The sequence below is a fragment of the Artemia sp. Qi Xiang Cuo genome, chromosome 18 (genome assembly GCF_049724085.1).
Source record: "Artemia sp. Qi Xiang Cuo chromosome 18, ASM4972408v1, whole genome shotgun sequence".
NCBI classification, from domain to species: Eukaryota; Metazoa; Arthropoda; class Branchiopoda; order Anostraca; family Artemiidae; genus Artemia; species Artemia sp. Qi Xiang Cuo.
The window spans coordinates 25,565,574-25,583,287 of NC_142811.1; the positions used below are offsets into that span (position 1 = coordinate 25,565,574).

Below are 17,714 nucleotides of genomic sequence, written 5' to 3' on the forward strand. Positions count from 1 at the left end.
ATTGTTTTAATTCATACCATAACGAGATAGAGAATGAAAATGGATTGAATAAAAATAAAAACTAATTTCTTAACATGTTTAAAAAAAGAAAGTAATATTTCGGAGTTGTTTAAATTCATACTATAATAGAATAGACATTGAAAATGGATCGAAAATACATAAAAACAAAAGTCTTTACATGTAAGTAAAGAACACTGTCAAAACTTAAAACGGATCGAATAAAAACAAATTTCTTTACGTGAAAGTAAAGAACACCGTCAAAACTTAAAACAAACAGAAGTTAAACCAAATGTAGGAGGGGCTAAATCCCCCCCCCCCCCAATCCCATTCTTCAACATCATAGTTTCCTTTCTTTCACAATGTTTCAAGAGTGGATATGCTCATACAGGTTTATTTGCTATAAATATAAAAAAAACTGTTCAAAGATTTTGAAAAGCAATAGTTAAAACAAAACGCTCGCAATTACCATCCGGATGGATCTGTTAAATATGAATTTGTGTTCAAGTCAAACTGTACCATGTAAAGGGCGGCAAAGGGAAAGGGAGGGGGGTTGCTTTTCAATTTTAGCGTCAATTTTAAGTCTCATATCAATTAAAAAACTTGCTTTATTTGTTTCACTTCTAACTCATTTTTAATTTGTTTATAATAAGTACATTACAGACTACAGGATAAGGCACTTAGGAACGAAACCCATTACCGCATATAAATATGCCTTTGAAACCTATCGATTTTTTTTAAGGTTACCAATACTTTAAGAAAACGAATAATCATCTCATAAATTTGTGAACTTACAACATTTTTGTCTAACTCGGTCTAAAATTGTAGCCTTGCAGGGAAAAATTGTAGAAATGGTAGCTTAATGAGCCACGGCATTTTTGATAATTAAACAGGACACAGGAATCAAAAATCTTGTTTCGGGTTATTCTTGGGAATATGTTACTCCCTTAAAAGCTTAGGGGGCATAGAGTCAAACACTGAAGTAAATTTTCGTAACTTGAATTTCCAATTTTCCAAAGAGTGGGGGTTCTTCTGATTAGATCGATCTAGGGGTGATTTCTCCGCTCAGCTATATACATTGAAGCACATAAATATAGACTAAAAAAATGTCTACAAAAAAAGAAGAGCTGCTACCCTTTCAAAACCTATCATTATAGCATGGGGCCCGATCTAAAAGGACTTCAACATAAAAATCTTAGCCCAAAAGGTGAAAATACACAAAAGAATCGTTTAAATCCGATCAGCTTGAAGCTTACAGGGCATGTACCCTGGGCAAAAGGGACTTGAAAGCCAAGTAATGTTTGCCAAAGGGTTAAATAAACACAAAACACGTTTTACTCAGGCCGATCATCTGAAAACTTACATATCATGTGCCCTGGACTAATCAGACTTCAGCGCACAGCAAATGTCCAGTCCAGTTGAAACTTCAAGAATATGTACCATGGGCGAAGGGGACACAAAAAAAAAGAAAAAAAGTCAGAGTTAAATGGGTTTACAGCAACAAAATGGACAAAAAGCCTTGAAATTAGCCCTCTTTGGTAGAATCAAAGCTATCTGTCACGCAACTATGTCGTGTTGTATCTCTCAATAAAAAAAAATGAAACCAAGTCGGATTGGGGAAATAGTCCAGTAAAACCTCGGTATTTGAGCAACAGATACGTTTTTAGCACCAAAATGTCAAGAAAAATTTGCTTAATAACAAACCAAAAATTGACCGTCCAGAAATACCTCTTTTCAGGTAAAAAAGAGGAAAAGTTGGGGGATCTCGAGTTTAAATTTCTGCAATATTTTCTGGACTGAAAAGTCATTTCCTATTAACTCAAGTCCAAGGAGACCGAAAATGATAGAAGAATTGGAAAATTACATCGCTTAGTATCCCATTTTTTACCCAAGCAAGTTCAGAGGTGGATAAAAAACTAGAATCTTAATGTGCGCAGTGTTTGGCGGATTGAAAGGTCGTTTCCTATTTATTCAAGCCTGGGGAGACCAAAAATGACATCAGAATTGAAAAATTCCAGAGCTTAGCACCCATTTTCTCCTTAGGCGATATAGGAAGGGGTAAAAATACCATTTGTGGTATTATAATAATATAATACATAATTTAAAACATATATAACTGAAAGGTCATTTCCTATTACTTCAAGTCCGGGGGGACCAAAAAGACATCAAAATTGGAAAACTTCATCATTTAGCACCCCACTTCCCCATTTTTTTTTAATTATGTATTATGTAATTATAATATCACAAATAGTTTTTTTGTACCCCTTCTGACCTTACCTAGGGGGGAAATGGGGTACTAGGTAATAGACTTTTTCAATTCTGATGTCATTTTCGGTCTCCCCAGACTTGAATTTAAAGAATTCGATCTTTGAATCCACCAAATACTGTACAAATTAAGAATCTGATTTGTAATCCCCCTTTGACCTTGCTTGGGCGGAAATGGGGCACTAAGCGATGTAATTTGGTGCCAAAACATTTTTGTGCTGTTTAAATGCCGGGTCTATACTGGACTACAAGTTTGAAAGCGCTAACTCTTCTGATTCCTCAGTTATAGGGCTACAAGTTCAGAAAATGGGACTTAAAAAATTTAGAAATCGTTGGATCAATCTCACCTTTGGCTTCCAACCCAATATCTGAACTCTCAACTGATCTTTCGTCTTTCAACTATCTGTTACGTCATTCGAAAACGATGTAAGTTCTGAGCGGGATAAGTTCAAGCTGCGGATTGACTAGGTAGACATCAGAGAAGTTGGCACTACCATGAGAGAAGCTGGCACTTTTCACCTTTTTTTTAAACGACCTAAGGATCTTCAATCTGCATTATTGAATAGCCAAAGTAGTTATTCCTCCCTCCACCACACCTTAAAATATTATCTAGAAGGCAGTAGCGTTGTGCCTCGTGTGAACCAGAGTCACAAAAATTTTTTCGACCTGTGCGATTGAATGTGCAAAATGAAAATACTGCCCCTCCAACGCCACCTCTTCCCTCACAGATCTGTGAGCAGAAAGGTAAGTAGAACTTCTTAACAATCAGCATGAGGGGCAAGTACCTTGGGTCAATAGGAAAAGATGATGATTATTTACAGACGACGCAGCATCTTTTCTGACCTTTATACGAAAGTGCTCCAATATGCATGAATCTTATGCGGCAATAATATTCGAGAAAAGAGACAGAAGTAACGTTCTTTTCGATACGTTCGTTCGTTCCAAGCTCTAACTACTTTCCGAGGAAAGTATCCAGATCCACATTTGATGGACACACAGCTGTAGTCAAGCAGACTTCCCTCAAGAAACTTTAGACCTCTGATTTTGTGCGATAGAAACACTATTAGGCTTCAAGGCTTCAAAAGTTGATGACTCATTAAATTTTCTAACTTTGAAGCCTGCCGGTGCCAGGACTGTAATGTCAGTAGTCCAAAATTTTTAGAATAAAGTCTCTTTGGGTTATACGTACCTGTTTACCAGATTTCAAGTGAGTCTAAGACCTTTGACATTTCGGTCACTTCTCCACCATGCTACCATAGTGTTCAGAGGCTATCCATCCCACATAAATCATAAAGTAGTTTCTAACTCAACGTTTTGTCTACCACGCTCTAGTCTATCACCTGCTGGCTCAAAAACTTCGCTGCCTCGCATCCGGCCCAAAGATGTCCCCGATAGCCTCTGTACATCCATGGGATTGTATCTCTTTATGATTTTGCTCTACGATTGGAAGCATAAAGGTGGTCTTTAATTTCTCTAAAGCCCTCACCTTTCGATATTAAGAACACTGTTTCTTGATTGATACTTCTACAGTAATTACATTTCTTATTTTGTCATCAAAACTTGCTTTTGCTGAAGATAGTGGTAAAAATTTAATTATCATCTTATTATTAAATAACCGCATACTATATCTCCAGCACAATAATCTTCATTGTTTGAATATTTTAGAGACTTTATTCAAAAAAAGCAATATTAAAAAAAAAAAGGAATTTTACCGGAAGACGTAATACTATTTTTATTTTAAGCCATCTGTACAGACAACAAAGATAAACAAACACTTCCAACAAAACAGAACACGACAATATTCTTTTATTAACATTAAAGGAATGAGATACGTCTATTTTCAAGGGTATCCACATGATAGGAGTAAGGATCGTTCACCAAAAAGAAGAACAAATTACCCCCCCCCCCCAAAAAAAAACTCTAAAAAACTACTGCACAAAATTCCGGTTCACCGAAAATGTTGACTATATATTCAATTTTTTCCTAAAATTAAAATTACTACCCAGCATTGTAGTTCTCAAACAGAAAAGCTTAAAGAACTTTTTCCTACATTTAACACATAATACTACTATGCCAATAAAAAAAGGACTGATATTAAGTTAAAAAACTTTTTTTCAAAAAACATATTTTTAAAAAAGTAAAGAGCGATATCTGCTTTGCAATACGGGGCCCAGGGATCGATCGCTGCTGCGGCAAGATTGGGCGACAGGCTTGCTACTTGTTCCTGTAAAAAAGACCCAACAAAAGGAACGTCAATTCAACGCCCTATGCGCCAGCATTAGCTCTAGAGAACCTTTTATCCTAAAATGGCAATTTATCCTTAAATACCGATATTAGAACCTAATACCAGCGGAATTAAAGTCATATGATAAGGAAAACTTAAAATGAACAGAAATCACTATGAATGAATAAATTAAACCTAAAACAAACAGAAATGACAATCAATAATTGTTTTGAATCTATTAACAGACATTACTACAAATAGATAAATGAGACCAACAACAGACTGAAATTAAAATGAATAACAAAGTTAAACTCAAAGCCAACACCACCGGCATTAGAGCCACCAAATGGGGGGGATGGGGCAATTCCCCGCTCACTAAGTTTTTTTTCTTCCTCCTAATTTTGAAAAATTAAAAACTGCTCAAACTTCCAGGAATTCTTTTCTCATGTTCATTAGTCTAAAATGTAATAAATTTTCATCAATAATTTCTTCCTGACATAATTTCTCATTGACATTTTTTTATGTCTTATCAATCATAATTACAAAAGTTAAAACTGTTATTTTCATATTCTCACCTTTATCAATGCTAACCAGCAGAAACTGTTATATTTTTATGGACTTTTGCCAACCAAGATACTCTCGCTACATATATAAATCATCAAGGTTTTTTTTCAATTTATCAATTGCTTTTCAAGGGACCACGAAAAAGATTTAATTATCGAGAGATTCAAATTATGAGTGTCAAATTATAGAGAGTCGACTGTAGTTAAACCTGGATAAACTCACCATTGTTATCCAAAGAATAGCATGTTAAACCAGGTTTCCCTTTAAGGAGGCAAAAGAATCTTGGGTTTTCATCAGACGTTTGAGAATGTTTCACCTAGGGAAAAAGAGCTTTTGTATGAATAAAAATTGCCGTTCCATTTATTATAATTTCCAAATTAATGGAGGCAAACAATATGACAACGTGGTAAAACTTTTTACGAAGAAAATAAATTTAGCCCAAAAATTTCGATTCCACATCCATAATATACTAAAACGAAAGAAGAAAAAATTGTATATTAAGAAAAACAAAACAGATTAGAAAAGATAAAAATCACATAGAAACAAAACTTCTACAGGAATAAACGCCGAAAAGAGCAACTTGAAGAACCTCCTAAAGTGGTAAAAACTGTGCAAACTATGGTACCAAAGGACCTCTGTACGAATTCAATATAAAACTCCATTAAAATAAACATGTAAACAAAGCATTACAATGACATAGCAAGTAATACAATAAATTGATTAACAATACAAAAAATTGATTCATGAACGAAGTTAAAGAGCTTTAACTACCATTTATTTTTAAAACTTAAAGGATCTTCTCGTTCACCCAGACCAATGGACTTGGGTTATTTTCAATAATTTTGAAACACATCCAGGGCTTCCCAACCCAGACAAATTAGGCACTCTAGGATTTGGGATATTTCCCGTCTTTCCGCTTCTTCCAGTCTCGCCTTCTGGAACTTGGAAGGCGTTGGGGAACATTGAATATTAAGCTGCTTTGATAGCAGTTTAATTTTTATTCTGATAATTCTTTGAGCTTTAGTCTAGCTCCCACTGTATTTTGCACAGCTCTTGAAATCAGTTACCACTTCAGCGGTTCTGACAGCAATTTTATGCTTATTTTTTAAATTTAATTAATTTACTTTTAGATTAATTAATTAATTTACAGGAAGAGGTTCTTCAAGTCTCTTTTTCCCTGGCACATACGCATAAATACATATTCCCGTTTCCCGATACCACATTTGGAGGGGAGGAATTAAAAAACACAAAAGCAGGGCTCGAATGATTCCTGCTCATTAAAAAAGAGACCTGACGACCTGTTAAGGGAATTTTAGGGAGGGAAGGGACCAATAGAAACCAAAATGGGAAGGGATTTTGATTGTCATTCATGCTCAAAACAGTCTTTTGCTCATAAATCAGAAACGTTGGTGAAATCACCCTAAGAATCATCATGTTCATTACCCTTGGAAGGAAATCATTTTCCCTGGAGACAGGTCAGTTGTCTTTATTTTTCTATTTTCTTTTTGTTCAAACTTTTATTTATGTTTATTTAAAACAAAAAAGAAAAGCAACTTCAAGACTAGAAAGAAGTAAAAGTAGTCCATAAGTCTTCAGCTGGCAATCTAACTCATTTACTTCTTCGAGAGATTGGTGAACTTGCTTTTCAGGTCCGACTTCCTCTTTTGTACCTTCATTTCAGTGCGCTCTTTTTCGTTCGATTGGTTTGACGCTTCTATCTGATCAAGAAGACGTCAATTCACCAAAAAATTGACCTCTTTTTTTATAAATGACCTTGATATACAGTAATATAAATAAAAAAACAGGTTCAAACAAAATAAAATATGAAAATACTATTTTAATAAAAAGATAGACTAAGCAACATCTATATTCACAGGTGTCTGCTGGATAGCTTCAGCCGTATAAAAGATATAAAATCAAACAGATTTTCAATCCGTGTGAATAAAAGTCCTACTCTCTATCGACTAATATTTTATAGTCGGAATTGTCGCACAAGTCTACGGCTGAACGAACTTGTTCACCCAAACTTTGATTGAATATTAAGATTTTGCACAAAACTCAATCCAACATTTTAGCCCTAACATAGAAAAAGTTTAAAAAAAAATTACAAATGCTACAATTATCTGATAACAAATCTATGTCAATTAGAAAATTAATAGAATGTTGCTTCCCCGTAGTAGCATAATATTTGCAGGCATGCATATATGATGAGCCACTAGAACTTTCAATTACCCAAGGAATGAGCCTCCTCCCGCGTTTTTACGATCACCCGTTCTAACGAAGTGGCCGGAAAAAAAAAGGAATTTAGAAGGCGTATGGTTCTTAACTTAATCAGTGCTGCCTTTCATGCCATGTCATATGATTACTTACAAAAACGCTGGAGGGGGTGGGGGCATTTCCAGGAGCAATATATTTTTATCGATGAGAAACTTGCAAAAGTGACAGCCCTTGTCCAGGGGCTGTTGTTGTTTTTTTAATCCCTGACTTATAGTTATTTTACTTTTTGACTATTTTGAACGAAATGGCTATCACAATTTCCAATCGAATGAGCCCCTTCCGAAGTTTATACGATCAACCCTTCCATATGTAAAATAACTATAAATCAGGTAATAAAAAAAACACCCCCCCCCCCCTGATAAGGGCTGTCACTTATGCAAGTTTCTCATCGATAGCATGTAAGGTGTTTTATTAATAAAACAAGGGCATGTTTTTGTTAAGGGCATGTTTGATTCTGGATCTCCTGGATGCGCTGCTAGTTGCGCACTAAGATTAGTGAAAACGGGGCCACCGATGGAAAGTTGTGCACGGCCATCCCCGTCTACCCCCTAGTATCAATCCCGACCTCCGAATATCCTCCCATTTGCAACGTAAATGGGAGGATAGCTCTATATACTGATTGTGAGTGGTTTTCTCTTATGTAAATTTAGTTTAGTGTGCTTAAGACATCCCCTACATGTGTGCTTAAGATACATCCCCAATTGCATCTTATCGAAATTTTGAAATAACCATTTTATTCAAAACAGTCCAAAATTCTAATTACAATAACATAGGAATTGAGAAATCCTCCGTAGCCCCCGGGGCAAGGATTGTAACTTATGTAAGGATTGTAACTTATGTAAGAATATAAGGTTTTTGTGGAAGGGGTGGTAGTATTAACTTTGGAGGGGGCTTATTTGATCGGAAATTGAAACTTCTAGTTTTTTTTAAGAGTCAAAAGTGATCAATGGGTAACTAGCCCACGCCCCACTTTCCCAAATGGCATCCAGTCAAAATTTTGAGATAGCTATTTTTTTTCAAAATATTTCAGAGGCAAAATAGCCATGCTTCTGGGGTTGAGCCCCCCCCCCCCACCCCAGAAAAATGGCTCTGAAATACAGAACTTGCTTGTTGTTACTTTGATACCTTGTTTACTTTGGTGTTTTCTTTGCTTTTTTATTTTTTTTTACTTTGATATTGTTACTTTGATACTAGTTTTGATACTCTGATGAAAGTTTGGTGTTAAAAAAAAAAAATCATTTTGAAATACAATTTTTTTTTAAACTTGAAATTTTTTGCATTCAAAAACGAAGAAAAAAAAATTAAAAAAAAACTTTCCGAAGAAGTTTTTCAAAGAAAAATAAAGGCCACATTAAACTTAAGATCAGCAGATAGAAATACCTGTCAAAATTCAAACTCAAAACGAGCAGAAACTAAATAAACAATAATAGCCAAAAAAACACACAAGTACTAATATAAATGAATAGATAAATCTTAAAGCGAGCAATGCGTAAATTGAATATGCAAATCAAGCTTAAAACGAAACAAATTTTTTGCTATTGAAGTATAAATGAAACCCAAAACGAACAGAAACTAAATAAACAATCAATGCAAACAAACATACAATAGATACTAATAAAAATGAATAGATAAATCTTAAAACTAGTTAAACTTAAATTGAATATGCAAATCAAGCTTGAAACGAACAAAAATCACAACAAACAAGAGTTTGGGTATAGGATCCTTCTCTCACTGTAAAAGTCTAAAACCAACTGCGTCATTGACGTTTTACTGAAAACTATATGTGTCTTGAACAGTCTTGGAAAGTACAAATAAAATCAAACTGAATATTTGATATATAATGACATTAACTGTTGAAAGATAATCAGTTCAAGATTTTATTTCACCATAATTTTTGTCTTCATTTTCAATGCTGTAATAACTGGAACAGAAAATATTTGTGATATAATTCATTTTCAGTGAAGCGCCAATGATGGAGTAGGCTTTAGGTTTTACAATTAAGGAATGGGGCTGCATCCAAACTCTTGTTTGTAGTGAAACTATATTTGTCTTGACCAATCTTGGAAAGAACTAATAAGTTAAACTGAATATTTGATGTATAATGATATTAATTGCTGAAAGCTCATCAGTTCAAAATTTTACTGTAATTTTAATGTTTATTTTCAGCATTAAGTACAAAAGAAAGTATTTGCAATATAATTCGTTTTCAGTAAAGCGCCAATAACGCAGTACGTTTAAAGTACCAAGGACACCTAAAATGAAAACTAATTCATTAAATTGGTCAAGTGCAAACTTACATAGCCATACGTCTTAAATTAGTGTGAAAAACCGATAATTGATTTTTTAAGGAGAAAGATCGCCTGTTTACATAATGTATTCCAAAACGCAAGTTCGTGGCCAATTTCAAAAATAAAGAACGTGTGCTCTTAAACAGCAGAAAATGACCAAAAAATAAATAAATCATCATATAGCCTTAGAAAGTGTTGTTTTCTTATATGTTCTGGTAAAACAGAAATCGGAACCTAGTTCGGCAAAGCTCTTTTCTTTGAAAAATACTTTTAAGGAATGCTTCTTGAAAAGAGCTTGGCTAGACTAGGCCTGGTCTTGATGTTACTAGGATTTTTGGCATTCCAGGATCTTTTAACCATGAAGCAGTGTAAAGGTAAACATTAATGATTCTAAAAGAATCAATATACAGGCTACCCTATTGGTGGTTTTTCAGACCTAATGACTTCCACTGATAGCCTACCTTATGTAGGCTAAGGTATGACACCTAGTAGGCTGTATGATTTTCTTGAATATTTTGATATAAATCTACCTCATAGTTACTATATAATAGTAGCATATACCTTTTATGCTTTTTTTATATTAGAAATACAAATTACTTGGGTGAGCACTGTTTGACTAGGCCTATTAAAGTCATTGTTTCTTTATACTCTAAGCAACAAATATTGTCAATTACTATTATATAGAAAGCACTATAAAATCAAAACAATAGGCAATATTGTGTTTCATTTAAACATGTAGAATGATATGAAGTCTTCTCTATGACTTTTTACATTATTATAGAGAAACATGAATAAAGTTATACAGAATGCTTTTTAGTATTTTTTCTTAATATATAATCCACTAAAATATCATAAAAAAAGAAATTACATTACCCCACTGATGCATAGAGAAAACAACAAAGTCATACAGATGGCTTTTCATAGTTCCAATTGCAGTTCAGGCAACTTGGTTGTCACATATCAATCCTAAAACTTAGTCAACCTACCTGAGAATTTATGTGGCCAGGAAAATTAGGCTTAGGATGCTTCTTCATCAGCAAGTTCCATAGACATTGTCTGTTGTGAGTCAGCCCAAAAATCTTAGTCATCTCTATTGTAATTCAAGTAGACTTTCCAAGTAGGCCTGTCCACCTAGAGTCTAAGGCATTTTGACCAATTTTTAGGATTAACATGACCACTAAGTCACCTGGACTTGCAGTCCTCAGTCAGAAAACCCAATCTATAAGCCAAGGCAGTTACACTAAAACAGAATTAATTGAAAATTGGTTGACTGAAAAGTTGCCTGGCCTTGTGTGCAAACAGGTGGCATAGGGTGTGCCTAAAGTCTTAGACAGGCAACCCAGTTTATAAGCTCAGACAGTTACACTAACACAAAATTGATTCAAAATTGGTTGAACCAACATGCTGCCTGCATTTGCAGGTGAACAAGTGACATAAGGTCTGCCTGTCTATAGTCTCAGGCAAGGGCAGCTGAGTTTTAGGACTGACATATGAACATCAAATTGCCTGGATTCAGATGCAGACCAATAGCAATAATAAATTATCGATTGAATTTTCAGAACATATATCCTATAGGCCTTCAAAAAACTATAGGTATTTACTAGTGAAAAGGATGTTACACTGTTATACTAAAGCAATGCAGGAAAAGAAGGTATTGTTCTAATATCTGGGGAACATTCGAGAAGTTAAGTTTGGTTAATGCTAGTGAAATAAAACGAAATAGGATAAAAATATAATAGTTTAGACACAAATTTTGGCTGTATATTTGCCCATTAGGAGGGTGGGGGTAAAGCATAGCATATAATAAATACATAACTTAAACTAACCTAGGTATCTTTTTTCCTCCTAAACCCCATAAAACTAAAGCTTGAATATAGTTCCTGGAGTGAGAAACCCCTTGTTTATAGAGAATAAGATAGGAAATTACTGGGTAATGTTATCTGATCTTGGCTTTTCTCAAGCTGCATTCGTGCATGTTGCCCATATATTAGAACAGTACCAAAAAAAATTTAGTGGAACAAAACAGGAATTATATTAAGAACAAAATTAGAGAGTCATGACCTCTGAATGACAAATGTTAATTATATAAATCAAAGCTATTAGATCATTATCGGTCATTTTTAATATGTAATATATATTATTGTATTATGAATCATATGCAATATATTATTGTATTGTTTGTACTTGCCATTGTACGCTGTTTAGTTTCATTCATCATTAGGCCACATAATTTTGGGGTGCCAATTATGTGAGGGGGGAGCAGTTGCCTCAGTTAGACTTTGAAAAATACCTTCTTATTTCTATTTTGCTACTTTTTATTTTATCATGGCTAACTGGTTATTTTTGCCCCATTTACATTTTGAGGATTGGAATCACTGACATAATTACCAGATACAAATCATCAGCACAACTGGGTTATATTTTGTTTAGTGATGAGCCTGAATAGAAGACTCTTAATTAGTTACTTCATAATAAATAAATTATTATGGTTATTAGACTTTGAAGTTGATACCACGAGCCTATGCTTTACTCCCCCCTAATATGGAAATATATAGCCTAAGTCAGCTTCAATCATTAGTCAGCTACATATGACCTATTTTTCTCCTTAGCCAGTTATCTAAAGAAGCAATTTTTTGAGCATAGGGCTACTAGGTTTCTATGGGCTGTTCTGAGCCTTCTAGCCCCTTCATGGCTCAAAATTAATAGTCCCTGTATAGTGATTATTTAATTATAAAAGAGCATGAAAAATACTCATTATTTTGAATTGTGCTGAAATACTAAATTTTGTTGAAAACTGCAGTCTAGGCTATATACCAAAAATATGGTGTTGCTTTATAATTCAGGGTATATTTTCCACCATTATGGAGGGAGGGAGGGGGGGGGGAGTCTTTACAAAGTTAGCTATATATGGATTTGCAATGGAGTTCTGACTCTAAGTGTGTCTTATTTTTTAGGCCAGACCATCTTAATATTAAATTATGCTAATCAGAAAACTTTGAATATAGCTTTGAACTTGGAAGCTTAATTTTTTTTATAATGCCCTTTGCCTGTCACATTTAAAACAGTTGAAATGGGTGACTTTGATATTGATTGTTTTTTTTTTTTTTTTGCTCTTTTTGATTCTTAAAAATATATATTTTATTAAAAAAAGGTAATATAAAGGTACTATCACTTAAATATAATAGCTCCCTATGCCCCCCCCCCCTCTTCTATACTATCTTGATAGGATACCGTCTGTGCGTTAAATAACAAAAATATTTAACTTATTGGCACCCCTTCTTTAAAAAAAATTGAGCTATTATGATTTAAATATTATAGTTCACAACTCCCCCCCCCCCCTCTCTGGATACCACCTTGATAAAATACCATCTCTGCTTTAAATTAGAAAAAAAAATTTGGGGATCCCTGCTTTCAATAAAAAAAATTTGGGGATCCCTGCTTTCAATAAAAAAATTTTTAGATATCATTTAAATGTAATACTTCCCTCCCCCCCCCCCTCTGTATACCACATTCATAGGATTCTGTCTCAGCTTTCATTAAAAAAATAAGTTACTTAATAATTAACGAGGTCACTATATGTTACAAACAACCACTCTAAGGACCATTAAAAAACTCTGTGTTCATTGAAAAAATTAAGTGTATGCTTATGTTGATAAAAAGACAACAAAAAAAATATAAAAATAAAAAATATATAACCCAAAACAAATTCCAACTGATTCATATATGTGACTTGGCATTCAATAAGATCCAAAGAATACAATTAAAAGGGAGTACACACAAAAGCCAAATTAGGCCAGTAGCCTATGAGAAATCGCAAAATATCCAAGACAATGAACAAGTCCTAATGGGGGCCCTTGGGTCTATCAAAATATTTCAATGGTTTCCCAGGGAATTTGATATCATTTTCTTCTGTCTCCATTTTAAATGAAAAAAATAATTAACCTTTTGGCATCCCCGCTTTCAATAAAAAAATGAGGTATTATCATTTAAAAATGATAGCCCCCTATCCTCCATACTATAGGCAATAATTTACAATTTATTTTTTAATCATATTTTTTAGGTAAATTCCAGTTCAATATTTAATTCCCAAACCTTGTACATAGCTTAGTATATAGCTAAATTTGTCACAATAGAAGGTTTTTTTTGGGATTCAACTTGAAAATAAAATTCTTGACAACAAACGATGTAAGAAATAGCGATTGGGAAACTGCATTCGAAATGATTTGAACTCATTTCATAAAGACGATCCTGTTTTTTGTCAACATATGAAGAACTGTGTATATTGCAATATTTGCAATTGCATCTGTCTCTTTTTTATGCAAAGTAACAAAAGAGACGAAAATTAATGAACAAGAGAGTAGTGAAGAATTATGGTATGCCAAGTAATATTTGGCAGGGAAAGTAATTGGTGATAAATCGCTAGGGGTGGCACCGTGATTGCGTGATTTTCGGGGAACCAAATTTATTTTCGGGGTGACGCATAGATTTTTGGGGAAATACCCGAAAATTCGGGGATAGTACAAGCCCTGCTTGATTTCTAATCAGAAAAATCGAAATACTAAACCACACAAGAAGGAAAAGCTCCAAATTTGCGGTTGACGCAATCAAGAAGTGCCGCACAATTAATTTGAAATCGACCGATCGCCTCCGCCTCAGTCGGCGGCGGCGTGCTTGTGGCGCGCCGGTGGAATTACGACACTTCGGTGGTGCCAAACCTCTCGTTGGTGGTATTTGGTCGATTCGCCGGTGCGGCGTCGGGGTCTAGCTGGAACAAGTATCCTGAAATGGTATCTTCCATACCATCTAGCGCTTGGTCATCATCAAAATATTTTCTGACACATCAGAATAGTCACTTTCTGAACTTGAGGTCATAATTTTTCATAAAATGTGTTTTCACTAATATATATATATAGCAATCAACAGATTTTGTAAATTTGAATTTTCACAAATGAAAAACAGTGTCGGATTCTTAGGAAATAGTTTTCGCTAATATTATTCAGCTCCGAAGTTTATCCTTGTTTTATTATTGACAACACTGTTTTGCGAATTTATTCAAACTAAAAATGCTAATAGCAGCTAAACAAAAACTCGTAGGAAACCCGGATTTTCAGGTATGAATAGACCTAAAATAGATTAAGAGTGCTAAATGTGTTTTCATTTTGGTGTCCTTGGTACTTTAAGAGTTTTACAGTGAGAGGAGGCGATACACAAACTCTTGTTTGTATTTCTTTTTGTTCGTTTCAAGCTTGATTTGCATATTCAATTTTAAGTTCAACTCGTTTTAAGATTTATCTATTTATATTAGTATCTATTGTATGTTTTTTTGCATTGATTGTGTATTTAATTTCTTTCGTTTTGTATTTGATTTATAGTTCAACAGTAAAATATTTTGTTTCGTTTTAAGCTTGATTTGCACATGAAATTTCAGCATTACTCGCTCTAAGATTTGTTTATGCATTTATATTACTTCCTGTACGTTTTTTTGGCTATGAAAACCTTTCATTCTCGACTCCTTGTGAAAACAAACTTTTTGTTACATTGGTCTTCTATTAAGGCATTCGTACTTGAACCATTGGTGGAAAAAAGTAAAACTCTAGCGCAAAGAGGGGGGGGGGGTAGCTCTCCTCATATATAGGACAATTTCTGTTCGTTTTAAGTTTTAATCTCGTCTTTACTTTCGTTTGAAAAAAATATTTTATGTTTGGACTCTATTCGTTTTCAATGTCATTTTCAATGTAATATGAACATGGGAGGAGCACCCTCACAAAATGCCCCTGGCTTTTTGCTGTATAATAATGCTTCGGATATAAAATTGCACCTGAAAAGATGACGCCTCAGATTTTTATAAGAGGGGCCTGAAAGGCCAATTTAATATTCCAGGAAGTAATGTTTCTATTTTTAGGATTATAATATTAAAATTAGCTAAAAATGTATTGCTCCTGGGAATCGCCCCCCCCCCTCCAGCGTTTTTGTAAGTAATCATATGATATGGCATCAAAGGCAGCACTGATTAATTTAAGAACCATACGCCTTGTAAATTCCATTTATTTATTTTTTCCGGCCACTTCGTTAGAACGGGTGATCGTCGGGGAAGCAACATCCTATTAATTTTCTAATTGACATAGATTTTTTATCAAATAATTGTAGCATTTGTGATGTTTTTTTTAACTTTTTCTATGTTAGAGCTAAAATGTTGGACTGTAATTACAGTTTTGTGCAAAATCTTAATATTCAATCAAAATTTGGCTGAATAAGTTCGTTCAGCCGTAGACTTGTGCGACAATTCCGACTATAAAATATTAGTCAATAGAGAGAAGGACTTTTATTCACACGAATTGAAAATCTGTTTAATTTTTTATCTTCTATATGGCGGAAGCCATCCAGCAGACACCTGTGAATATATATGTAGCTTAATCTATATTTTTATTAAAAGAGTATTTTCATATTATTTTGTTGTAACCTGTTTGTTTATTTATATAACTGCATGCCAAAGTCATTTATAAAAAAAGGGGGTCAATTTTTTGGTGAATTGACGTCTCCTTGATGAAAGCACTCTCAGATATAAGCGTCAAACCAATCGAACAAAGCATTTTCTGATACTGTTTTTTTGGGACTCATAGACCCGTCTATATTTTTGTGCATGAGGATTCCTTTGGTCGAGAAACTTATGGATCTAAGTTTTAAGCCGTCACGAGAAAAGAGTTTTTTTTACCTTGTTTCTGGAAAACCAATTTTTTTTTTCTTTGCTTTTTCTTGTGCTAGTTGATTTCTTGAGCTTGTTTTCTACTCCCTTAACACCATTCCCCTTCTCCGCCAATATGTGAGGTTCTCTTGGCCCATGAAAGAATTCCTCAGATTCCCAAACTACTTATTGTGACAACAGGCAATTTACATAGTTTAAGGTCGTTTCATCTTGAGCTGCATGGGCCTGGTCATACCCAGAAGCATGTTTAATGAGCTTTTTGACTTTTCTCTTCAAAACGGTGACTTAGCATTTTAATCCAATGCCTTGAAAGGCTACAGAGGTGTTTAGAGACCAAAAAAGGAATGGAAGGGTTGCTGGTTGCCCGTCAATCACTGTCAAACTTTGAAAAAGCCGCTAAAACTTTCAATTTTCAATCGTATAATTTCTTCTCCAAGTTTCTGCAGCCACCCTTTCCATAAAAAGTGGCCAGGAAAAAAAAAATACAATTCATGGAAGACAGAACGCTGCTCAGCTTCGATGGTAGCGCACAGATTCTGATTTTAAAGCTTTTAGTTTGAATAGTAAAGCTATTATTTCAGACGAATGGTAAGTACTTACTTCTAGAACTTCCTCATCAAGATTGATTCCTCCAAAGATACTGAAGTCTCTATGTTTGCATCTGCTTGATTCTTCTACAGTATGCATGAGCAGCTTTTTTGGAACTTGTGTCAAAACTAAGCTGTGTCTTCCTTCAGTAGATTTAGTTGCCATAAGAACAATTCTTTTACTTAAAGGTGTTACTATATAGGGTACTGATAGTAAATCGTACATCAGCAGATGGCCATACCTAATTTAAATTAAATAAAAGTAATTAGCGGTAGACACAGGCTACACATATAATCACGGAAAGAAAAAATGGTAAGGGGCCTGAAGGCTATAAAATGGTTACGTTATAATAATGTTCTATATCAACTTTTCAGAATCTTCTTTTCGTCTGTAATAATTTTCAAATATGCAACAGCCAATCTAATTTCTGAGATTTCATGATTATCTCTAGTACATGAAGCTTCAAGCATGAACAGTTCAGCAGTTTATTCAAGGTACCCTCAACCAGAGGAAGCAACAAAGCATTATCACACATGAGAAAACAGATACAAACAAACGTGCGCTTACATATACGAGTGATCTAATTTAACTTTATTTGGGACAACTCATATACTGATGTATTCGACTATTACAAAGGGCACTAGCCCTCGGAATTTGCAGGGCTAGTGCCCTCCAAATTTGTGTTTGGGGAAATGATGGGTGTGGGGGGGGGGGAAGGGGGCTAGTTACACTCCAATCACTTTCGACTATTAAAAAGGGCAATAGCCCTTTAATTTCCAATCGAATGAGCCTGTTTTGAAGTTTCTAC

The 17,714-nt window shown here is 34.4% G+C and overlaps 1 protein-coding gene across 2 annotated transcripts in view; it reads right to left on the reverse strand.

The window, feature by feature from the left end:
* Positions 1–17,143, reverse strand: part of LOC148941366 (uncharacterized) — a 137,276-nt gene extending 120,133 nt beyond the window's left edge. For both annotated transcript variants that reach the window (XM_089104696.1, XM_089104697.1), the window contains exons 1-2: positions 16,919–17,143; positions 5,273–5,366 (exon numbers count right to left, since the gene is read on the reverse strand). In XM_089104696.1, the coding sequence (XP_088960822.1) occupies positions 5,273–5,366; positions 16,919–17,131 (307 nt within the window). In that variant the 5' untranslated portion in view covers positions 17,132–17,143. The remainder of the gene's footprint in view (positions 1–5,272; positions 5,367–16,918) is intronic.
* Positions 17,144–17,714: the final 571 nt, after the last annotated feature.